At 41.0% G+C, this 25,870-nt stretch overlaps 1 protein-coding gene across 1 annotated transcript in view; it reads right to left on the bottom strand.

Moving 5' to 3' along the window:
• LOC110167138 (protein arginine N-methyltransferase 8) overlaps nt 1–25,870 on the bottom strand; it is a 113,699-nt gene that overhangs the window by 7,271 nt on the left and 80,558 nt on the right. Inside the window, 2 exon segments of the mRNA XM_055155458.1 lie at nt 4,850–5,000; nt 15,612–15,727. Of these exon segments, the coding sequence (XP_055011433.1) occupies nt 4,850–5,000; nt 15,612–15,727 (267 nt within the window).

Below are 25,870 nucleotides of genomic sequence, written 5' to 3'. Positions count from 1 at the left end.
TAACTACCGATGCGACAGCTGTGCTCAATGCAATAATACTGTAAAAACTGATCATTTTTTACATCCTCACACTGGTAAAAAATATCCCATAAAAAGTGTTATCACATGTGCATGTACACATGTAGTCTACATGTTGAAATGTCCATGCGGCCTAGTGGACATTGGAAAGACCACAAGAAAACTTAAACAAAGAATAAGTGAACACAAGAGCTCCATCAGAAGAAACGACCGGGACGACCCTGTAGCTGTACATTTTAATGATCAGAGACATGATATTTGCTCTCTACGTTTCTTTGGCATTGAGCATGTCGCCCCGCCACCCAGAGGAGGGGACCATGACCGCATACTTAAACAAAGGGAAGCATTTTGGATTCACACTCTCCAAACTTTAGCTCCTAAAGGATCAATGACGATTTTAATCTTAGCATCTTTTTGTAAACATTAGTTTACATCATTAGGACTCTTGTTTTGGGTGGGCTGTATATGGGCTACAGCTTAAGATTCATTGTGTATATATATAGACGTGTATATGGCACGACAACATTATTTTATAGTTGGGTGAATGTTTACTATGTCTATATGTATCCAGATATTCTTCTTATTCTATGATCGTTATATGATGATTTCATTATTATTATTTGTATTATTATTACACTATATGTTGACTCTTTGTTTTTTGAATTATGGGGTTTTGTGTGCACTGTTTCTTTATGACCTGTCACCCTTGGGTGCTTGCCACACCCTATTTAAGATGGCCACCTGAGCTCTCATTCTGTTTGCCTGACGAAGGCCTAGTGCCGAAACGTTGCACGGTTTGTCCTAATAAATTTCACAGTTTGCAAGTAAGACGGTGTGCGGGATTTTTCTGTATGTTATGAGAAGAACTAAGAAAAAAAGTGACAGTATTTCTGTTCAAGGAGTTACTTTATGGAACAACAGGAATAATGATTTTAAAAAGTCTAACACCGTAGAAGCCTTTAAGAAAAAGACTTATAAAGCGTTATGTTTTGAAAGATAAAGAGCTCTGGAATGAATGGAATATACATAAAATTTTATTTGTTTTAATTTACATTTTATACTGTAAGTCATATATGAAATTGTAAATGCAAACTTAACTTTTCATATTCTGCTTTTCTTTCTTGGAATTCTGTCATTGTTTAATAGAGTTTGGCGTTATACAGTAAATACTTTTTACTGCCTAAAGTCTCTTGGGTTTGTAGTCTATGTTTTGTTTTGTTTTGTATTGTAGTGCTGCAAAATTACTACTGCTACTACTACTTTTAGTTTTTCCAACAGAACTCAGTCCAGCTGGGGGCACCACTACTTACCGACCACTGCTGTGTACAGATTCTGTCCCAGTCCTCAGATGTAAGAATTATGTTACCCTCTACTTCCCATCTTGTCTTTATGTAAACAGTATCATAGTTCTCTAGATTTTGAAGACTCGCATATAACTTTGAAATTATTTTTTGATGGGGAGAGTCTTCATATGCATTTTGAAAAATTTCAAGAATATCACTTTTAGTCAAATTTGTTTTTTTGACTGAACCTTTTTGTAACAAAATATCTCATTTGTAGGTATCTAAAATGATCATGATTTGTCAATCCAAATTTGTCCCTGAGGTCCTGGAAGCTTCTTATCACCCCGTCCTTAATTAGAGTGCAATATGTTGTAAGACCTTTATTACACCACATCTTAAATCTTGAGTTATGTCTACCAGGAATAAGATCAGAATCATAAGCAAACCACTTAAAAAGTCTTGCATTTTCACATAATTTAAACCTTTTTAGTATTTCAATCCATGCCTTTATGGAACTTTTGAGTAACTGCTTTGTAATATTTGACAGATCATCCAGCAATGATCTGAGCGTTTATTTTCTCATCTTATTATTGTTGTTATTATTATGTATTTGTGCAGCACTTTGGAGACTTTGTTTGTGAAATGTGCTGTATAAATAAAGTGGATTGGATTGGATTGAACATTTAAGTCTTATTGTTTGGATTATTTCGTAGAATTATGAGCCACTAAACCTGCACTTCACCTCTTCTCCACCAGAGGTCAGTCTAACATTATTCTGTCTCAGGAAGCAGCCGGGCCTGTCCTAAACGATCGCTCCTGATGTGTGTGATCAAAGTCATCAGACAGATCTCTATTCCTCTAACGTTCAGTGACAACTCCATTAACTTCAGTCATCAGCAGCTCTGAGTCCATCACGTTAGAAAAACTCTGTCATCTTTGCACCTCGGGGACCACACCGAGACTGGACCACGTGATCTGGAGCTCTTCACTCACACCGTTCCTGTTATCTGTGTTGTTACAGACGCAGGGTGAGCAGATTTTTCTGAATTATAAACTGGGACACACCCGGGTTAGTTTGGTTGGTATAAATAAAACTGTGAAAAGAGCGTGGAACATTGTGGATTCTCGTTTCAGTCGTAATCTGAGGGATTTCTGACGCTGCATTTTTTGCGTTATTGTCATTTGCAAACACGGATTTCTGTATTTTGGCTAAACAAATGATGATTTATGCTGCTCTTTACGGTTTTCGGGGATCAGATTAGTCAAAAATTGTGATAGTCCTGATTTAGTCCTATTATAGACCTGATGTAGTCCTGGTTTAGATGAAATTGGTCAAAAATAGGGACTCCTGGGACATTTCTTGTATAAAACTCTTAAAACTGCTGGGACAGGGGACACAGGGTTCAAAACTGGGACTGTCCCGAGTAAAAAGAGAAGTCTGGTCACCCTAAACCAGGCGTCTCAAACCTTTTTTCCTCCAATGAGCAACCTTTACAAAATGAAAATGCCAGAGAGCAACTATTTTTAGCAGTCACAAAAAATTATGTACTGTATTTTCCGGGCTATTAGGCGCTCTGGATTATAAGAAGCACTGTCATTAAATGGTCTATTTTCAAACTTTTTTCACAAATAAACCGCACTGGACTTTAAAGGAAACGCAACAGTTGGATGGGTGAGTGGTTTTGTTTGTTTGTGGCGTTCACGGTGACTCTGGGCTTTGTTCAGTTGTGGCGTGTAGGGAGGGTGCTGTCTGGGACCAACGGATTGTCGGCGTGTTCGCAGTGACTCAGTTGTTCAGTCTAGAAGTGGCACATTGCACTCGCTTTTTCGGTTTGTTCCTCCGTTCCGTTCCTCGTCGGCGTGGAGTGATGAGTGTGGCTGTGGGTGTTTTTCTCTGTGCGGTCGCTGTCTGCTCCGTGTGTGTTTGCGTGCGCTGTGGGTGGTGCGGCTTTGTAGTTTACTGAAGTCGTGCTGGGACACCCGAGTGGATTCGGGCTCTGGATTGTGGCACGCAGTCGTTTTTTTTATGGGGTTGTAAGCTTTAGAGCGTGTCTAATAGCCCGGAAAATATGGTATATTTAAGAGTCACTCAAGCCTTAAATGAAGTACAGTTAGAGGCCTATAAAATAGGGATGTGCAAAAATATCGGAATATCGATATATCGTATCATTTAATGTGATGATACAGTATCGATATCGTGGGCTACTGTATCGATATATCACCAAGAGTATTTTTACTTGTGTTTTACTAAATTATTTTGTTACAGACCTACAGTTTTGTTCCTTGTTGAGTGAAAGGAAACTCATTTATGCGACACATTTGACATTTTGACTCTGTTTTGATGATTAAAATGTTTGTGTTTCATATGAACTTTGCACAAGAAGTGGTTTAACAAAAACTTTTAGTATCACAGCCATGATTTAGCCTTTATTTTTTACTGAACTGTATCGAATTGAATTGAAATATATCGTATCAAATTGAAAGTGCACTGTGTTGAGATATGTATCGTATCATGGCCTGTGTATCGAGGTATGTATCGTATCGGCAACTTCTTGATGATACCCAGCCCTACTATAAAACATAACTTATTATTAATTTATCAGTGTACAAATGTTAGGCATCAAAATAATACATGTACAATGGTAATAGGCATTTAATTAATTAAATTTTACTAATTCAGGACAATATGTGTAATTCAGAAATCCCTTGGCGTTGCTACTAGGAAAGGAGTGGTGAGCTACCGGTAGCTCCAGAGCTACAGGTTGGAGACCCCTGCCCTAAACAGAGCTAATTATCTTTGTCATTTTGCCCGTTATCATGTGAGGCCAGTCTGTGGAGGTGCCATGTTCTTAAGCTGAAATATCTGTTATATTGGTGAGAAAAATCTGAATAATCAGTATCTAGATTTTAATAAGTTGATCTTCTTTTTAGCATCAAAGTCCAGATGACAAATAACATCACACACTTTCCACTTTCAAATTCTTATGTAAAGTTGATTGAGTAAATTCTATAGTGCAATTAGTTGTACATAATTACCAAACAACATTACATTATTTACCAAAGAAATGTGCACATTATTACTTACAAGAGTCTATACTTGTTCTGTGTTTACAATGTTCAGTCATTGCACACATTTTGTTTTTGTTTAGAATAATAGTGGTGGTATTTATTTATTTATTAAGCTTTTTAAATAATTTATTAGTTTAACTTTCATGTTTGGTGTATTTGTTTTGTAAATAAATGTTATTGCACTGATAAATTCTGAATTATTGTTCATTCCGGGCGGGGACGGGTGGTGCGGCACCACAAAGCATTTGTGCTTAGGGCACCTAAACGGTTTAGCAATGGCCCTGAACTCCAGGTTTGTTTTTGAGGAGATAACAACATTATAACATGGCTTATAGCTCACAAGGGTCCATTTTGTGTGATATAGAACCTTTAAGATTCAGAGTAATGATGCTGCACTATGGCATTTCTACAACCTAACCTTAAGTATCCATAACCTCAGCCTTATACGGGCCTTTCAAGTCGACATTAGCCTCACTCACCAGTAGAAAATCCTGTCTTCTTGTGACACTTGGTGAACTCGATGTTGAAGTACGTGACCAGAGCGTGGATGTAGTCGTTCCTCTGGATTTGGAGACAGAAGGCTGAAGTGAAGCTCAGGTCCTCGGGCTTCACCGTGTAGATGTCCACCTCCTACAACACATGCAAATTCATACTGTGCTGTGACCTCTGAATGTATGTCTATATATCGGAATGATCAGAATTTACCATAGTAACACAATGTATAAATTAGCAAGAATTACCAAAAAGCTTTAAGATCTGAGAGTCTAAGTCTGAAAACACAAGAAAAAATACAAATACAGCTGTACAGGGTATCTTTTTATTTTATGTTTGTAATGATTGTAGTTGTAAATGTATGTTCTAATAGTGCGGTATGTTTACTGTGCATAGAGAAAATTCACCAATCCCACAGTTTTCCTTTTTCTGTGTTAACAAACCAAGATCTAATTGTATGTTTATTTGTCCTGTAGTTTTCACAGCGTTTCATGACATTTGTTAAGGCTAATAAATGTGCCGAGAACCAAGAACACAAACCCTAACAGCAGAAATCATCTCATCTGCGATCCTATTCCGACATCTCTTCATTACGACATGCCTCTTGTTTAGACATGCCGGTTTTACGACAGTTTTTAGTATCGCTATTCTCGTCATGTGTGTGTTTTGGGCTGCGAGAGCGTCATCTCATTGAGCTGGTGAAATGAACTTGATTGGTATTGATTGGTTACCGTATTTTTCGGATTATAAGGCGCATTGAGTGAAACAAATGGACGACACTTGAGACTGATCCTTAGTCCAGGCATCCACGACCCATTCGGCAGATCGTGGTGTAATTCGCCCGGCGTCGTCTCTCTGTCTTGGTGAATGTGGATTATGAATGTGAATGTGGGTGGATCATTTAATTTAAGTTAGTTTTTTATTTCCTACGAGGACAATTCAAATATACATTTTACATACAGCTTTCTCACATTTGTTTACATTTTACAGAAACTAAACTTAAAACCACATGGCTCATTTGCATAAATTATAAGCGTTGAAAAAACAGCTCGCTCCTTGTGGCTGATGTGGTCAGATTCTGTCGAACTAAGGACCATAAATTGGGCTTTACTCCGCAAAGCTCCTGACTATGGTAGCTGTAATGCTCCGACAATCCATCAAGCGGTGCGGCTTCGTAGTTTACTGAAGTCGTACTAAAACATTTTGACAGATTTTTGAGCGTTGTGTATCACATAAAATCGGTTCGAGGTCAGAAAGCACAACCAGAATTAATATATAAAACGCAATGTCGATTTTTGAGAAACACTAAAGGATTTTAAGTGTGACTTATAGTCCGAAAATATACAATACAAGCCAAAATACAATACAAATACAAGTCAGTTCACCTGTTTCACTGTGGACCTGATACAAGCAGCTAAATGCGCCTCAGTCAAGTTTGATCGGCTTTCCCATTCACAAACACAGAGCCAGTGCTGCGCGTTTACGTCCTGCTGCAGCTGCCAGTGGAGGCGCCTTTGCGTTGACGCGCGGCTGTGGTTTCACGAGGTTACACGCGTGTAGTCTGCAGGTCACAGCGGTGCGGCTTCGTAGTTTACCAAAGTCGTACTAAAACATTTTGGTAATACGGTAATACTGTATGCCCCGGTAAAATCCTGAGACGGTTTCACGGTATCAAAATTTGGATACCGCCCAACCCTATTAGACATCAATGTCTAAATAGTGGAATGTCAGAATAGCAGCATGGAGCCTCACCTATTGTCGCTAAGTTAGTTCTTTCTGGTCAGATCGTGTTAAAATAAAACTCAGATTAAAGTCTAATTTAGGAGCACAGAGCAGTGCCTTCATTAAGCTTCACACCCCCAGAGAATGTTGAGGACATCGGCCGTAAAGTATCAATGAGACAAATAACCTTGAACTCGCATTGTCATTCCTCCCCCGCCGCTTCCATTTATTTTAGTGAATCCATTCTTGAGTTAGATGTTTCTTTCAGCTGTCAGGACCGATCTGGACCGTCTCAGTGTTCTGATGTTCTTAAAGGGCGGAGCTGCCTTTCATTAAACATCTAACCCACCTCTGAGACTGCATAATAACAGCCTTAAACGCATTATCAGACCAGAGCATAGTCGCATCACCTTTAAAAAGTCTTGTAACACAAACTTCAGCTCCGTATCACAATCAAATTAAAAGTTATTGAGCGTAAAGTGATTAAAAAACTCAGTCACTTTTCTGGTGGAGCCTCCGTCTGCTTTTCTCTGTGGAGATGTTATTGCTTTGTCTGGAATGTTTCACACTGTGGTATTAAACCTTTCTATCTTCACGGAGACCAAACCAGACCAAGTTACAGGGCAGATCTGTGGAGAGGACAGTCAGATTGTTTGTTTTTATAGGTATTTTTGAGCAATAAATCCACCTGTAATTAAATAAATGTGAAGTAGAGCTGTTTAATGTCATATATTGTGGTCATATCAGTTTGTCAAAGCCTGATCTCATCAAATCTCAGAAGCCAAGCAGGGCCGGGCCTAGTGAATACTTGGGTGGGAATTCCAGGTCTCCCATCTAAGTACTAACCAGGCTCGGAGCCAGATGCCACAGGGGAGAGCCAGTAGCAAAAACTGTCGTTGTGTCCTTAGGCAAGACACTTCACCCACATTGCCTAGTATGAAAGTGGCGTGTGTGTGAGTATTGGTGGTGGTCGGAGGGGCTGAAGGCACAGATTGGCAGCCTTGCATCCGTCAGTTTGCCCCAGGGCAGCTAGAAGAGTAGTTAAAGGTTGCATAGAGGATTTTTTTAAGGAAAGAGAAATCCAGCGACAGTCCTTTTTCAAATGTAGTGCATGCGTGGCACCACCTTCCTCCTCCACAGCTCCCTCTACAAATAATTTAGAGACTGATACCTCAGTTTTTAGACCCTTTGTCTGCTTCAGTTGCACAATCGCTGAAAGGAATCTCCAAGAATCACCTCAGTTTGTCTTCGCTCCTTTTCTCCTTCTCTTCTTCTTTCATCGACCTCAAAAACCGACTTTCTTTTGCGGTGAACTGGTCGTGGATTCTCGTCCGACATCGCAACAAACTTTGTGCGAACTGCGAGGAAGCTACAATTAGAAAAAGCCTCTAAGAACCGTTGCATAGTTACCTTAGGTACGTAGGGAGTTTCATTGACAACCTAACAGCCAATAGAAAATGAGGTAGCCTTGTTTTCTATTGGCTGATGTTTATCTGGCCTCACTACATCCACAGCTGATGGATTTTCATTCTTTTTTTTTTTGGTCATCATAATTACAAGGCTGCTGCATCTCTGTAATGGTATTTTAAACTTTCATTGACAATTTGAAACTAAACAAAAAATCCTCCATACAATCTTTAACCACCACTGAGTGTTGAGTGAATGAATAATGAACTGTAAAGCGCTCTGGGTATTTTGAAAGGCGCTATGTAAATGCAGTGATTAATGAATGAATGAATAATTAATTCCAGGCAAAGCAGTGATATATCCATAGAAATAAGCAGGTGATACACACAATGCACCTTAAAGTAAAAGTACAGATACTGGAGCAAAAAAATAAATAAAAGGAAAAAAGTATCACATGAAAAATCTTATAAAAATATTAAAGTACCCATTTTAAAATGTACTTAAAGACTCGCCATTGAGCATTACAGCTCAAAAGAAACAGAAAATGCACACCAAAATTCTTGTAGAGGTGCAAATGCAAGGAGCAGCCAGACAAGAGTGAAAAAACGCATAGCACACTCAGATGGCCGATGTCCGCGGTGGTCCAAAGCAAGAAAAATATCTGATGAAGGCTTTTTTTTTTGCCGAAACGTTATTTTGAAAATAAAAAAGCTTTTGGACATCGGCCATCTGAGTGTGCTATGCATTTTTTCACTCTTGTCTGGAGCATTACAGCTACCATAGTCAGGAGCCTCGCGGAGTGAGTCGTGTCCTTTTGTCCGACAGAAGCTAAACCGCATCAGCGCACAAGGAAAGAACTGTTTTTCAGTGCTCATAGTTTATGCAAATGAGTCATGTGGTTTTAAGTTTCATTTCTGTAAAACGTAAACAAATGTGCGCAAAGCTGCATTACACACATTATTACTAAATACATATTTGAGTTGTAATCATAGGAAATAAAAAACAAATTTAAATGATCCACCCACATTCATAATTCACATTCACCAAGACAGGGAGGTGACGCCGGGTGAATTACGCCACGATCTGCCAATGGATCGTGGATGCCTGGGCTAAAGATCAGTCTCAAGTGTCGTCCGTTTGTTTCGCTTAATGCGCCTTATAATCTGGTGCGATTTATGTATGAAAATAGATGAGACAATTCAACATTATTGATATTGCACTTTATAATCCGGTGCACCTTATAGTCCAAAAAATACGGTAATTGTAATGTATTGTTATTGTCTTTGTCATGACTGAATACTTGTATGTCCTAGGTTGTTTTTTTTTTTTTTTTTTTTTATTGTCTTTGCATGTTGGTAAGATAAAATTAAAATTAAAATAGCATCACAACCTCAGTGAATGTTGACGACATCAGCTGGAAAATATCAACAGCTGAAGACAAGAACGACAGAGCATTTTCAGCACTGACGGATGGCTGCAGATTAAAAAATACTTAACACAACATCTATAAACAAAATGAAACACTCTTCTAGAAGTGTTTTTGATGGAGAAACATCTTAATATGCGATAAAACACTCAGAAAAGTCAATTTTGCAAATCCAAGAGAATGACTGATCTATATTACGGTCAATACTGAGATCACTACAGTATAATTGGAGTTTTCATACACACTGTAGACTCCACAGATGTTTAAACGCCTCAGGTTTAACAGGGCATCTGATACACCTGCCTCTCGCTAATCTGTATTCACACAAGAACAGGATGTACCCGGGGGTTTTACCTGACGGACAGAGGCGGCGAGCAAACATCCCGCATAGAACAGACTCGTGAGAAACATTGACTTCTGTTCCGTTATTTAAAAACACTCTGGTGCAAAAACAGAAAAATAAAATGGAAAAAAAGAGCGCAGGCGTTACGTACATAAGGGGCATAACAGAAAAAGTGCAGAAGACAATGAGAAAACACAATATCAACACACCAATGAATCCGCACAGAAAACCCGCTCAATTATTCATCCACCCAAAATTAAATAAAATAGAACCAGAGCATAAATGTAACATCATATACGAAACACCCTGCATGTCCTGCAAAAAAACACACATCGGGGAAACAGGGAGCGCGTAGGACAGAATGCGAGAAGGAAACATCAAAGAATTCTTTCTGGACCCAAGCTTCTGGGAGCTGCAGTACCTGGAGCGGCCACTAGTCGGTGTCTGGGACAGAGGGGGGGGGATGCCTTATCCAGTATTATAGTTATAGTTATAGTTATAGATCCATGGAAGGAATTGACAAAGCCAACTTTGAACTTTGATACCTGAACTTGTGTTTTGTTTCATTCGCACATTTTTGAGTCACATTTTATTATTAGTATCTACATCTCCAAATGCTCAGTTCCACCTTGTGATGTCATGACGCTATATTTTTCAACCGACTATCTAAGTTTCAGACCTGTTCCCGGTGCATGTTGGACTCCGCCAGGGCTGCCCTTTGTCACCGGTTCTGTTCAATGTATTTATGGACAGAATATCTAGGCGCAGTCAGGGGCCGGAGGGGGTCCGGTTTGGGGACCACAGGATTTCATCTCTGCTGTTTGCAAATGATGTTTTCCTGTTGGCTTCATCAAACCAGGACCTGCAGTGTGCACTGGGGCGGTTTGCAGCCGAGTGTGAAGTGGCTGGGATGAGGATCACCTCCTCCAAGTCCGAGGCCATGGTTCTCGACCAGAAAAAGGTGGCTTGCCCTCTCCGGGTGGGTGGAGAGTCCTTGCCTCAAGTGGAGGAGTTCAAGTATCTCGGGGTCTTGTTCATGAGTGAGGGGAGGACGGAGCGTGAGATTGACAGGCGGATTGGTGCAGCGTGGGACCGTTGTGGTGAAGAGAGAGCTTAGTCGAAAGGCGAAGCTCTCGATTTACCAGTCAGTCTTCGTTCCTCTCCTCACCTATGGTCATGAGCTCTGGGTAGTGACCGAAAGGACAAGATCGCGGATACAAACGGTCAAAATGAGTTTCCTCCGCAGGGTGGCTGGGCGCTCTCTTAGAGATAAGTGAGGAGCTCAGTCACACGGGAGGAGCTCCGAGTAGAGCCGCTGCTCCTCCACGTCGAGAGGAGCAGCTGAGGCTCAGGCATCTATTCTGGATGCCTCCTGAGGACGTTCCTTGGGAGGTGTTCCGAGCATGAGGAGGCCCCGGGGAAGACCTAGGACACGCTGGAGGGACTATGTCTCTCGGCTGGCCTGGGAACACCTCGTGGTCCCCCTGGAAGAGCTGGAGGACGTGTCTGGGGTGAGGGAAGTCTGGGAGTCCCTGCTTAGACTGCTGGCCCCGGATAAGCGGAAGAAAATGGATGGATGGATATTTACATTTTACATTTAGTTCAGTAGAAATGTGCAATTCCAAGACTGAAGTTATCCAAATTATTCTCTTAAAAGGTGGAGCACTTCCTGACATCAGGAATGAGTGTTTTCTGCGCAGCCTAAATATGCCGGGTAATATGACAAAAGAGGAGAGCCAAAGGAGTCGGACTGAGAGAAGAGGAAGAGGAGGAGGATAAAAATTCGCTGCTGACAGTTGATTTGGTGATTTGAGCTTTTAAAGGGAGCAAAAGTCTGAAGAGAAATAAGTGATGTTCTCTTAAAAACTAAACGATTCCAGAAAAAGCGTCTGTGATCACATTAAGAGACTCGCGCTCAGCAGATGTGGAGCTAATGAGCTGCCAGAGAAATCGGATCTGAAAATATTAAACCAGGAAATGTCACGAGCCAAAGAAATGAAACACTAAACACCACAGAAAGACCGAGACTAAACCAGGACTAAAACCAGGACTAAACCAGGACTCAACCAGGACTAAACCAGGACTAAACGTGGACTCAACCAGGACTCAACCAGGACTGGATCATGACTGGACCAGGACTAAATTAGGACTAAACGAAAACTGGACCAGGATTCAACCAGGACTGGACCAGAACTGGACCGAGGCTAAACGAGGACTCAACCAGGTCTCCAAAAGGACTAAACCAGGACTCAACTAGGACTAAACCAGGACTAAACCAGGATTAAACCAGGACTGGACCAGGACTGGACCAGGACTTAACCAGGACACAACCAGAACTCAACCAGGACTCAACCAGGACTTAAGCAGGACTGGACCATGACTCAACCAGGATTGGACAAGGATTCAACCAGGACTGGACCAGGACTCAACCAGGACTTAACAAGGACTGGACCAGGACTCAACCTGGACTAAACCAGGACTGTACCACGACTGGATCACAACTGGACCAGGATTAAACCAGGACTGAACCGGGACTGGACCGGGATTAAACCAGGACACAACCAGGACTAAACCAGGGTTGATGTCCGTCTACATCTCCAAATCTCAAAACGCTCTGTTCCACTTTGTGATATCATGAAGTGATGAAGTTTTTACGTTAAAAACTCCTTTTACTTTCTGTTCAGTAGAGACCGGAGTTTAAAAACACACTGGAGCACTTCCTGTATTTTCACATGACATTACAAGATGGAACAGAGCGTTTTATGCATTAAACTTGTGAATGAAAAAAACAAAACACACAACTCCAGGTCTGTTTGCGATGAGGAAACAACATTATAACATCAGAAAATATCGTAAAATGGTTCTTTTCAAAAAGCTTGTGTTACTTTCAAAGCTCCAGTCCCACACAGTTCTGTATTTCCTCTGGACTTGGATGATAAGATTTGTAAACACACCATACACCGGTCTCCCCACATCAGCCGGGATCCTGCTTCAATCAGTGTTGTTATCTCACAGACATCCAACCGAATCAACCACGGCGAAACGTTTGACAATGAGAATTCCAGGAGGCGCGGTCACATCTGTGTAAATCCACCGAGATTTACAGCGCCGGGGATCGAGGTGAGTTAAGGTGAAAGCAACATCCAATCATCCGGGCGAGATAAGAGGGTCAATATGACAAGACGCACAATGAGAAAGAGGAGAGGGGGCGATTGGCATGCACGGCGCCACGTCTAATCTACGGCGCGAGGGACAGAAGGGGCCGGCGTCAAGGTCAGACTCCCGACGACGTGTCATATGAAATGTCTATGCTCTGGTCACAGCAACAGGGAGAATGTCACAAAGTAAAAATAGTAAAGTACTGTACCGTATTTTCCGGGCCATTAGTCGTCATTAAATGGTCTATTTTCGAACTTTTTTCACAAATAAACCGCACCGCAATAAAATCTCCTCTGTGAAGAACAAAATGTGTTTTATAACCTCTAGTTTAAACCTCTATAAACATGTTCTGAAATGTGATGTTCTGAATGGACTTTTGAATGAGTTTATCCGTTCATATTTCAGTCTTTCCTTAAATATTAAAGATGCATGTGACAAAGTGGCCCTTTGTCCCATTTTAAATTCACATTAGTTTATGTTTTGAAAGGGGACTTGGGCCCAGGAAAAGAAATCTTCATTTGCCTTGAAAGTTCCCTGGAAAGTCACCTGGGGGAGGCACTTCCTGCTGGGTGGGATATAAAGCAAAGCAGGTGTTGGGATTAGGGAGAGACTTCTGTGCAGATTGTTTGGTGCTTTTGATTTGAGTTACTTATTTTCTGTTTATTTGTACTTTCTTTTGCATTAACTTCAGAAGTCTGTTTTAAAATAAATTTTGTCTGGTCAAAGGTACTTTTTTTTGTTGTCGTCTTCAACCTACCGTATTTTCCGCACTATTAGGCGCTCTGGATTATAAAATGCACTGTTATTAAATGGTCTATTTTCAAACTTTTTTCACAAATAAACCACACTGGACTTTAAACGAAACACAACAGTTGGATGGGTCAGTGGGACTTTGTTTGTTCGTTCACGGTGATTCTGGGCTTTGTTCAGTTGTGGCGTGTAGGGAGGGTGCTGTCTGGGACCAACGGATTGTCGGCGTGTTCGCAGTGACTCAGTTGTTCAGTTATGGCTAAGAAAGGCACATTGGACTCGCTTTTTCGGTACCGTTCCTCGTCGGCGTGGAGTGATGAGTGTGGCTGTGGGTGTTTTTCGCTGTGCGGTCGCTGTTTGCTCCGTGTGTGTTTACGTGTTCTGCGGGTGGTGCGGCTTTGTAGTTTACTGAAGTCGTGCTGGGACACCCGAGTGGATTCATGTATGGGGCGCTCTGGATTGTGGCGCGCGGCCGTTTTTTGATGCGATTAGAGGCTTAAGAGCGCATCTAATAGCCTGGAAAACACGGTAGTTAAATAAAAAGAAAAACTTAGGTATCTGTGCTTTTACTTTACTACAGGTTTCCCACTCCTTTTCACTGACAAAATTTCTTAACTTTTCCATGGCTTTTTCATGACCTAAAGTGAATTTTCTATAACTTTACTGCAGCCTACATGCATAGAATTTATAGCAATTTATAGTAACGGTACACAAAAATCACGGTTCGGTACGTACTTCGGTTTTGAGTCTGAGAAAATGCGAAACCATTTGCTTATTGTTTATTCGTGTCTTTATTAAACCAACAATTTGTTTTAACATTATGCAAACAGGAAAATAAAATAAATACAAAGTGCTGCTTGGTAATACTAATAAGTTAAATTAAATATTCTCAAATAAACAACAAATGTTTGAAATATTATAAAAAATTAATTCCTTCTAAACAATTAACAAAGCTTTTCAAAAAGTGAAGTGCAGCACTAACCGTTTTACTCAATCTTCATATTTCTGACCAGAAAAAAACTACTTGTCCACAGTGTCTGCAGTAAGTGTAGTGGGTGATTCTGCACCGGCAAAAGGCGAAAGTGAGGACCGGGGTGAGACGACCGTAGTTTTGCGAGGATTCGTGTGGTTTGGAGGGACATAGTCAAGGTGCAGGGCAGTTGTTGTCATGGTGGCTGCCCTAACTATAAAGCGCTGCGGGAAACACTGCCACCCCAATCACGGACAAGTTCCCTCTTGAATATTAAAGAGTCGAGTCTTCCATTTAGCTGCACATGTAGTGGTGGAATGTAAACACACACAAATTGCGCAAATTCACTCGTGCACAGACCTGCACCAAACTGGACGTCCCACAACGAAACAGTTCAGCATAAATACATGTACTGTTACACTCCTAAGAACTGACCATATTTTTAGGGCTAAATATGAAATGTTAACTTTTTCCACTCACCTTATGGTTTGGGATTATAGTTTTTTAACATTCAAAATACTGTCAGTGCATTTATTGTCGTCTCTTTGAAACAGAAGGCGCAGATGTTTGGAAATAATCATAACAGTCTAATGAGAACTTAACAGAACGCTGTAGTTGTGTAAAAGAGATACTAAAATTCCATGACTTTTCCAAATCTTTCATTGCATTTACAAAATTCCATGACTCTTCCAGGCCTGAAAAATTACATTTTCAATTTTCATGACTTTTCCAGGATTTACATGACCCTGGGAACCCTGTCACTACATTTGAAAGCAGGTATCTGAACTGGACTGAAAGATAAAAGTGTTGTTTTTTTTTTTATTATAGTTTGAGATCTGCTAAAAAGGCTGAGGGTTTATTTTTAACTTGTTCATTTTTTGAGCAGACGAAAATATACAAATAAAATCAGCTAGGAAACAATTCAATAAAATAAAAACTAAAAGTAAAATGTAAAAAAGCATAATCACTCACCTTCACTAAACAGGAAGTTGTCACCACTTGTTTGGGGTCGACTACGTCCACCAGCGGCTCCTTTATGGCCACGTTACGAATACAGGTCATGTCGAATCCATAGACGTTCTCCCACCCTGAAACACAAAACCGACACTCTCTTATTATCGTGTACTTTACTCTATCAGTCGTGTTTTTTTCTGTAGCCACAATCGTCCAGGGACAGACTCCTCTAACAGATGCACTGTCGGTCTCTGTGGCTTCCATCACTCTCCCTGCACTTCCATAATAAATAATAAACAGTGTGTGTGCTGGATTGCTGTAGGTTCCTGACAGCTTTATGGTGAGGACATTTTGTATGCATCAGATCCAACAGTCATTAGTCTTTGCGTTGGCTTTCAGACAGTGATTGTGCAAAGAGCAAAACATCAGAATTAAATTCCAATTCCATTATTAGTTTCTCAGAGCCGTACTTTATTATCAGCATAAACTCGCAATGAGCAAACTGCCAATACTGATCAAGATGCAAAGGTGACGCTGTTATTGGATTTGTTAGTTAGAATTTCTCTTCCCTGTTACCCTATAATTCCTGACTTTTATGTGTTTTTGATGGTGAAAGAAGCCAAAGGTGTAGAGAGAGTTTCTTTAAACGTATTTAATACTTAATCAGAATAATATTATTTTATAGAAAACAGTCACATTTTTATGTAGGGCAGACTAAAAGGCTTTTGTGAACATAAAAACGCCATTAGAACTAAAAATCCCAATTACCCAATGGCTCTACATTTTCAAACCTCCACTCAGTGTAAAGTCAGCCTTTCAAAAGTCATGGTAATTGAGATAGTCCCTCTAAACATCAGAGGGGGTGACAGACTACATCAATTGTCTCAAAAAGAAATGGATTGCAACATTAAAGGGACAGTCCGAAATTTTGGACATAGCCAGAGTGTTGGAGACGTGTGGAGACACTTTTTAAAATATTCCATCCAGTCCTTGTATTTGCAGAGGTCGCTGGTGCTAGACTAGTGCATGTCAGTGGCCATAGTTATCCTGACACTAAAAACAGTCTTACCCACTCCACAAAACACCCAAAATAAATCTATTATTAGGCTTTGGAGGCAGGAGTGCTACTTGGATATGCAAAAAATGTGCAGAATTGTCCTTTTGGTGCTCTTCAGTGTAGGGACCAGTCTCAAATACAAAGTGGGAAAAAAACTGAGGCTCTCAAAAAGTACAAAATAATCAAAAGCCTTTAATACCACACGGCAGATAAAGTTAAAATACGCCAACGCGTTTCGGCCCTTCGGCCTTCATCAGGGCAAACTCGAGATGTTTATCACAGTGCAGATTTAAAGTAATAAGTGTAGGTCACATGTTCACAGTGGGCTGGCCCACAGTCCCCTAGATGCATGATGGGACATGTAGGCCTAACAAACCTTAATTATAGGCTAAACAAATTCAAATACAATAATACAAGACATAAATAGTACAAATCCCAACAACCAATACCTAGATAGATACATTATATGAAAATAGTATAAAATAGTATAAAAAGATACATAGTGTAAGGATATATATATAGTGCGATAACTCAAAAGTGCTTCAGCTATAGTTTGTATAATATATTTAGGGGCTAGTCTTAAATAATTTCAAGAAGACAGGGATATAGAACAAGGATCGATTACACGTTTAAAACTCGTGGTTTTAAAGGAAGGGGGAGAAATCTAACTCTCCACTGAGTCCTGGAAACTGTGTGGCCTTGGGAGTGTAGATCCAGTAGGTTTCTCTCTGTAATAGTTTTTTCAGTCTATCTCCTCCTCTTATTGTTTCTTTAATATGTTCAATTGCACAGACTTTTAGGCTTTTACAGCTGCCATGGTTGGCTTCTTTGTAATGCACGGCCATAGGATACAGGGGGTTATATGTCCTTATAGCCTGTTTATGCTCAGCCAGTCTGTTTTTCAATTTGCGTTTTGTTCGGCCTACGTAAAAACGACCACATGGGCATTCAAGTCTGTATACTACATAGGTAGTGTTACAATTAATTAATGTTCTAATATAAAAACTTTGACCTGAGTTAATGTCCATGAATAAGTTCGTCTGTTGTACATGTTCACACATGTTCCGTGGATCATGGAGAAGTTGAGGTTTAATCCACAGTGGCTCTTGGATTCTGGGTCTGGTGTTTTTCCGCTGCTGCTGAGAAAATTCGACGATTCATGTGATACAAGGTTATCAACACAGACATTCACATGGACAGTCTGGTGTAATAATAGTTTTGTTTTGGGTGTTTTGTGGAGTGGGTAAGACTGTTTTTAGTGGCAGGAGAACTATGGCCATTGACATGCACTAACCAAGCAAGCGACTCCTGCAAATACAAGGACTGGATGGAATATTTAAAAAAGTGTCTCCACACGTCTCCAATAATCTGGCTCAATAGGAAATGAGGTCCTATGTCCAAAATTCCAGACTGTCCCTTTAAATGCCACACAACATCCAGGCCTAAATGACGATTTGGATTATTCCGTGTTCCTCTGAAACTTTTCAAACTTTCTTGGCAATTCCTTAATGTATATTGATGTTTTTTTCTGTGGTCCAGTGTCTTATTGTATAATGACATAACTGATAGCAATGCATATGCGAGGGACACCCCTACAGCATCTCCAACATGTCATGTGTCTTGTGTGTACTGTGGGTCTGACCATCACCTACACAGTCCGCTGGCCTGATTTTTCAAATCGTGGACACTGTCTGACTTCACAGCATTAGGATTCGTTCGCTCGACGATAGGCAGGTACTTTTTTATTTAACCAATCGCTGCTATTTGGTTGTGACGTATGTAATGCACCGCTAATGGGGCTAAACGGTATATTCAGCTTTTCCCAAATCCCGTAGGAAGAAGGGCAATAACGTCTTTCCCCTTGATAAAATTCACCAAACATTCTCTTTGTTCCAGCTTTAAATCCTCGATCTTGGGAACAGTTTCCAACACAGAATGTCTGTTTTCATCTACATCCATCTCGACGCTTTGTTTACTGTTGTGCTGTTCCACAAAATGGACCCAGACAGGCGCTTGAGTTTGACGATCATGGCTTCACAGCTCTGGTTTACAACTTCTGGAGGTTCTTGCAAACAGTCTAATGTATTCTGATTCCTGACCTAGTCGCTGGAGAGAAATTAAATTGAGCAGAGGCACTCGGTAGAACCAGCCTGGCTAACAGTCCTCATGGTTGACCAACCTTTTCTGTTTCTTTTTCCTATAGTCTTATGTTCTTGTCACGTGATTGTAATTGTACTGGATGACACCTGTGGGTCTGGTTCCACCCTTATGCCCTGACGAAGACCATCCTGCTAGTCGAAACGTGTTGGCGTCCCTCCATGAAATAAAAGAGTTTTAATGCACAACTGGTCAAAAGTTTTAGAACATCCTAATTTTTCCAGTTATTTATTGCAATTCAAGTTCAATGAAGAGCTTGAAATGGTACAAAGGTAAGAACTGAACAGCCAGAGGTTAAAAAAAAAAAAGATAAAAGGTACAAAACACAAGTGCCAAAACTACCCCAGGAAAAAAGAACAAGACGGTAAAGCTTGAAAACATGGAGTGTCCAGCAGCACAGTGTCCAGACTTAAACCCCGTCGAGCTGGTTTGGGATGAACTGGACAGAAGAGTGAAGCAACCTACAAGTGCCACACATTTATGGAAACTTCTACAATAGACTTGGGAAGAACTTTTGATTTCTGTTGTAAAAAGAACGAGCCACGAGTGTGTTCAGCTGTTATATCCGACAAAGGTGGACACTTTCATCAATCAAAAGTTTAGAATACGTTTTGGTCAACAATAAACTATAAACAATAAAAAACAGGAAAAAGTCAAAAACTGTTGATCAGTTGGTGCCTCGGGTTTGTACCTTGCCCACTTTCACATTTTTCAGTAGGGCTGTATTTTGTTAAAACAGTCACATTTTTATTTAGCTCTTTCCCACCTTCAAGGCTCAAAGCACTTTATATCAAGCAACCACTCAACCATTCACACACTTATTCATACACCAGTGTAGTGTTTTGCCCAAGGACACAACAACCGCTCAACCAGTGATGTTTATGTGGAGAGCAAGATTTGCACTGCCAACCTTCAGATCTGTGGACAAAGTGATAAAACTGACACAAATTCATGTTTACACAGATTATTATGACGTAAAACGCCCGTGTTGCATGGTTAATCCTTCTCGTCTGAGTTTACACCTGGCGGCTCACAGATGTGTCAGTAATAACGGCGACTTTGACCCTGGACTTCTGTTAAATAACATGAATAAAATATTTTGACAGGAGAAAGTCACATTGTGTTGGAGCTGTAAACATGAGCCTCCTTGAACAGAGCGAGGACCAGAGCGGCTCAGTGCTTAGTCTAAGTACACTGAGCTCATCCATTATTCATACAGCTGTTTAAGACACGGAGACGAAGGGATGGACGGACGGACGGACGGAGAGACGTACAGAGACGGGGAGAGGGAAAAGGAGAGAGAGAGAAGCACAGAGAGAGAGAAAGGGAAAGAGAGAAGAACACAGAGAGAGAAAAGGAGAGACAGAAGCACAGAGAAAGAGAGAGAAAAGGAAAGAGACAGAGAGAAACATAGAGAGAGAGAAAAGGAGAGCGAGTGAGAAGCACAGAGGCAGAGAGCGAGAGAAAAACAGAGAGAGACAGAGAAAGAGAAGCACAGAGACAGGGAAAGGGAGAGAGTTAGAAGCAGAGAGGCAAAGAGAGTGAAAGGGAAAGAGAGAGAAGCACAGAGACAGAGAAAGGGAAAGAGAGAGAGAGCAGGACAGAGACAGGGAAAGGGAGAGAGTGAGAAGCACAGAGACAGAGATAGGGAAAAGGAGAGAGAGAGAGAGAAGCACAGAGATGGAGAGAGAGAAACAGAAAGAGAGAGAAGCACAGATACAGACAGAGAGAGAAAGAGAGACACAGAGAGAAAGAGGCAGAGAGAATGAGAGAAGATAGTGAGAGACAGAGAGAGAGAGAGTGACAGACACAGAAAGAGAGAGTCAGAGAGACAGAAAGAGAGAGAGAGTAACAGACAGAGTGATAGAGAGAGAGAGAGAAAGAATGAAAGACAGCAAGAGTCAGAGACAGTGAGAGAGAAAGAGTGAGTGACAGACAGAGTGAGTTAGAGAGAGAGACAGAGAGAAAGAGTAAGAGACAGCGAGAGAGACATAGAGAGGGAGAGAGTGGGAGACAGAGAGAGACAGAGTGATAGAAGAGAGAGTGGGAGATGGAGAAAGAGAGACAGAGAGAAAGAGACAGAGACATATAGGGAGACTGGGACACAGCTATAGAGTGAGTGAGAGAGAGAGAGAAAGAAAGAAAGAGAGCAAGACACAGAGAGTGACAGGCAGATAAAGAGACTGAGAAACAGAGAGAGAGAGAGAGAGAGCGACAGAAAGAGAGAGACACAGAATAATAGACTGAGTGATAGAGAGAGAGTGAAAGACAGCAAGAGTGAGAAACAGTGAGAGAGAGAAAGAGAGTGAGAGACAGAGAGTGTGAGACAGAGAAGGAGCGAAGGAGTGGGACATAGAGAGAGTGAGACAGAGAGACTGAGAGGAGGATAGAGTGAGAGCGAGACAGTGGGAAACAGAGAAGGAGAGGAAATGGAGAGAGGGAGATAGAGAGGGACAGAGTGAGAGGGGAGGGAGTGGGAGATGGAGAGAGAGAGACATAAAGAGACTGAGAAACAGGAAGAGACAGCGAGAGAGAGTGACAGAGACAGAGTAACAGACAGCAATAAAGAGAGAGCGAGAGACAGAGAGAGTAATAGACAGAAAGTGTGTGAGAGAGACAGAGAAAGAGACAGAGATATGGATATAGAGAGAGACGGAGCTACAGATAGAGTGATAGAGAGAGAGAGAGAGAAAGAATGAGAGCGAGACAGAGAGAGTGAGAGACAGAGAGTGACAGCCAGAGAGAGAGAGAGACAGAGAGAGTATGAGATAGAGACTAAAAGACAGAGTGATATATAGAGAGAATTGATGACAGCACGAGTAAGAGACAGTGAGAGAAAGAAAGAAAGAAAGAGTGGGAGACAAAGAGAGTGAGAGACAGAGTGAGAAGAGACAGTGGGAGATGGAGAAAATATATAGAGAGAGACACAGAGAAAGAAGACCGAGAAATATAGAGAGAGGGGGACACAAAGCTTCAGAGAGAGTGAGAGAGAGAAAGAAAGAAAGAGTGGGAGACAAAGAGAGTGAGAGACAGAGTGAGAAGAGACAGTGGGAGATGGAGAAAGATATATAGAGAGAGAGAGACAGAGAAAGAAGACCGAGAAATATAGAGAGAGGGGGACACAAAGCTACAGAGAGAGTGAGAGAGGGAAAGAGAGAGAGAGAGACAGAGAGTGACAGACAGAGTGATAGAGAGAGAGAGAGAGATTGAGAAACAGAGAGAGGCAGAGAGACAGAAAGAGAGAGACAGAGAGTAACAGACAGAGTGATAGAGAGAGTGAAAGACAGCAAGAGTAAGAGACAGTGAGAGAAAGAAAGAGTGGGAGACAAAGAGAGTGAGGGACAGAGTGAGAAGAGACAGTGGGAGATGGAGAAAGATATAGAGAGAGACAGAGAGAAAGAAGACCGAGAAATATAGAGAGAGGAGGATACAAAGCTTCAGAGAGAGTGAGAGAGAGAGAGAGAAAGAGAGCGAGACAGAAATAGTGACAGACAGAGAGAGACAGAGAGTAACAAACAGAGTGAAAGAGAGAGAGAGAGTGAAAGACAGCAAGAGTAAGAGACACAGAGAGAGAAACAGAGTGAGAGAGAGTGATCGCGTGCATGTACAGTATTTGCATGTGCTCCACTCGAGTCCAGTGAGCTCTGATTTTCCACGCGGCTGTTGAAGAGCAGAGGATTATGGGTCGTCGTCGAGCGTGGGCCTGTGGGGATGTAACTTCGAGAGGCTCTTCATCTCAATAATAAAACCTTTTTTTTAATACAATCTGCTACGAGAGATACGTAAGTGCACATGCCAGCAGCGACGGACTGAACCTTATGTCACACGCGCTGGTTTTTTCTATCACAGGCTCTCGACATTCACGCTGGGTTTTGTAGAATTATGCAGGATTACGTGACGACTCTGAATCACCAACTGAACCACGGCTGATTCTATAATGACAGACGAAGAAATGACCGCAGGTAAACTTTGTGCATAGTAGCCCAGCTTATAAAATCTACTATAAAATCTACGAATAGTATATTATTTTTATACATTTATTATTATTCTCGTTTTTACTACTGTCTGTAACCTCCCGTGTCCGTTACAAAATGAAGCCATACTAAGTGTGATCCCGGTGTAGGAAGTAAATACAGCAGATGCGCACCATGGATCTATAATTATATTAGAACTACAATAAAATCTGGAAGACGAATCCAAGATGGCATCATAATTAGTGCTCTCATGTGATTAAAAAATAATTATGATCTGTAATTAATTAATCTAATTAATCTTATTTTAATCTCACCTAAAAATTGCTGAGAAAAGCTTCAATTTGAGGTATTTTCATTTAAATTCATTATTACATTATTGTGGCAGATCAAAAGACTGATATAGAACAAAAAAAGTGACTTTATAAAATCATTTATTGTTTAACAAATCTCTCCAATTTGGCTGTTGAGCCCAAGTCTCCATGAATAAGAAACTGTTTGCTGTAAAGTAGCAAAGACGAGGAAATCTGAACATAATAACTTTTGTTTACTTAAAGACAATAAAAAGTCCAGTCTTTCCTTAACCATATTAAAAATATTATTGATAGAGAAATGTTTTATATATGAGATCACTGGTTTTAGTCCTGGTTTAGACCTGGTTTAGACCTGCTTTAGTCCTGCTTTAGTCCTAATTTAGTCCTGGAATGGATTAATCCTGGTTTTAGTCCTGGTGTTAGTTCTGGTTTAGTCCTGGTTTAGACCAGGTTTAGTCCTGGTTTAGACCTGGTTTAGTCCTGGTTTAGTCCTGGACTGGATAAGTCCTGGTTTTAGTCTTGGTGTTAGTTCTGGTTTAGAGTCGCATAGGAGGAAGCGCAGTTTACGCCGCGTACGCGAGAAAACACGATCCACACGCGGCTCACGGCAGCACGTCGGTGTCCACGCAGTAACTACGGAAGGAAACGTGGTCCACGCTTTCTCAGGTTAATGACGATGATGAAGGTGTGTGTGTGTTTGTGTGTGTGTGTGTGTGTGTGTGTGTGTGTGTGTGTGTGTGTGTGTGTGTGTTGTGTGTGTGTTTGTGTGTGTTGTGTGTGTGTGTGTGTTTGTGTGTGTGTGTTTGTGTGTGTGTTGTGTTTGTGTGTGTTTGTTTGTGTGTTTGTGTGTGTTGTGTGTGTGTGTTGTGTTTGTGTGTGTGTGTTTGTGTGTGTGTGTGTGTGTTGTGTGTGTGTGTGTTGTGTGTTGTGTGTCTGTTTGTGTGTGTGTTGTGTGTGTGTGTGTGTTGTGTGTTTTGTGTGTGTTTTGTGTTTGTGTGTGTTTGTGTGTGTGTTGTGTGTGTGTTTGTTGTGTGTGTGTGTTGTGTTGTGTTTGTGTGTGTTTGTTTGTGTGTGTTGTGTGTGTGTGTGTGTTTGTGTGTGTGTGTGTTGTGTGTGTGTTTGTTTGTGTTTGTGTGTGTTGTGTTGTGTGTGTTTGTTTGTGTGGTGTGTTGTGTGTTGTGTGTGTGTGTTTGTGTTTGTGTGTGTTTTGTGTGTGTTGTTGTGTTTGTGTGTGTTTGTGTGTGTGTGTGTGTTGTGTGTGTTTGTGTGTGTTTGTGTGTTTGTGTGTTTGTGTGTGTGTTTGTGTGTGTGTGTTTGTGTGTGTTTGTGTGTGTTTGTGTTTGTGTGTTTGTGTGTGTGTTTGTTTGTGTGTGTTTGTGTGTGTTGTGTGTGTGTTGTGTGTTTGTGTGTGTTTGTGTGTGTGTGTGTTTTGTTTGTGTGTGTGTGTTTGTGTGTGTTTTGTGTGTGTTTGTGTGTGTTTGTGTTTGTGTGTGTTTGTTGTGTGTGTGTGTGTTTGTTTGTGTTGTGTGTTTGTGTTTGTGTATAGGACAGTAGTGCAGACATCATGAGTCTATGCAGGTTGTTTTCACCAGTGACATTTAAGTTGTAGGCGATATTATATTTGTTATTTTCTTTTATATTTCATGTCGGGAGAAGAATTTCCAAGACACAAATGTGTTTTTCCCTGTGCACTGCTGCTCTGTTCTACTGGCTCTACGACCTCGTCCATTGTGACTGACGCCGCCAACGTTAACATGATGTTTACGTCGCTCTTAGTGTGCGTTTTTTGTGGGTTTCCGGCAATGAGTGGAATTACCGAAATTAAAAAATGTATAAATGTGTTTTTTTTGTGTGTGTGTTGTTGTCCCAACAACACATAAAAACAGGTTTTATAATAAAGAAACTCACATACAGAAACAGTAAAGTTAGAGATTAAAAATTAGATTAACGCGATTAAAAAACATAACGCGCTAAATATGACTGTAATTAATTAATTGCAATTCACGCCATAATTTGACACCCCTGATCATAATGTTTTCAATGATCTGTGCTCACCAAGCCCCCAGGTTCCAAAATGACCGCCTATTCAAGTCAATGGGCTGAGCTCAATGGCGCATGATCCCAGATTAACCTAGCATGGCTAGGTACTTCCGGTGGCTGTGGGCCGACCGAGCATGCGGAGTAGTGCTCTTTTCTCCCATGGGCACTCGCGAATGCACGTGACCACACGCACGGAGCGCGGGCTCGTGTATCACGTGATCGCTTTGACCAATCAGAGTGAGAGGAGCTAGAGCGGAGCCGGAACTAATGAAAATAAAGTGTTTTTTAAGACAATTGAAGGATTTTGAGCAAGAAAATGTTTATGGTCTAAAAATAGGTAAAAATCGCAATTAAATCTGATATTTTTTAAAGCTGTAGGTGCCCTGTCAGACGAACACGAGCAGTTTGTGATCACATTGCCTCTATGAGAAAAATCTTGTCTCGACCCATGGGACTTTTTCTGCTGAAGTTCCAGTGAGTGTCACTACGTCAACTGGAGGCAGCTACAAGCAGCAATACTGTATCCAGTTATTTTAATAGATCCATGGTGCTCACTGGCGCAAGAAAGAGTTTTACTTCCACATTACTTCCTGAATACTGTAGCCTGATTCATCAGAAAATCTGGTTCCACGAAGTGAAACCGGATTTGTTCGGCAGTAGGCGGGTAATGCACTGAAACGCTCAGTGGTGTCCAAATAATTGCTGGCACAACAGCAAACAAAGCAGATAGTGAACATG

The sequence above is a fragment of the Boleophthalmus pectinirostris genome, unplaced genomic scaffold, assembly GCF_026225935.1.
Source record: "Boleophthalmus pectinirostris isolate CB_2022bp ecotype Guang Dong unplaced genomic scaffold, ASM2622593v1 HiC_scaffold_2, whole genome shotgun sequence".
Classification (NCBI taxonomy): Eukaryota; Metazoa; Chordata; class Actinopteri; order Gobiiformes; family Gobiidae; genus Boleophthalmus; species Boleophthalmus pectinirostris.
This window is presented reverse-complemented; position numbering and strand designations above follow the sequence as displayed.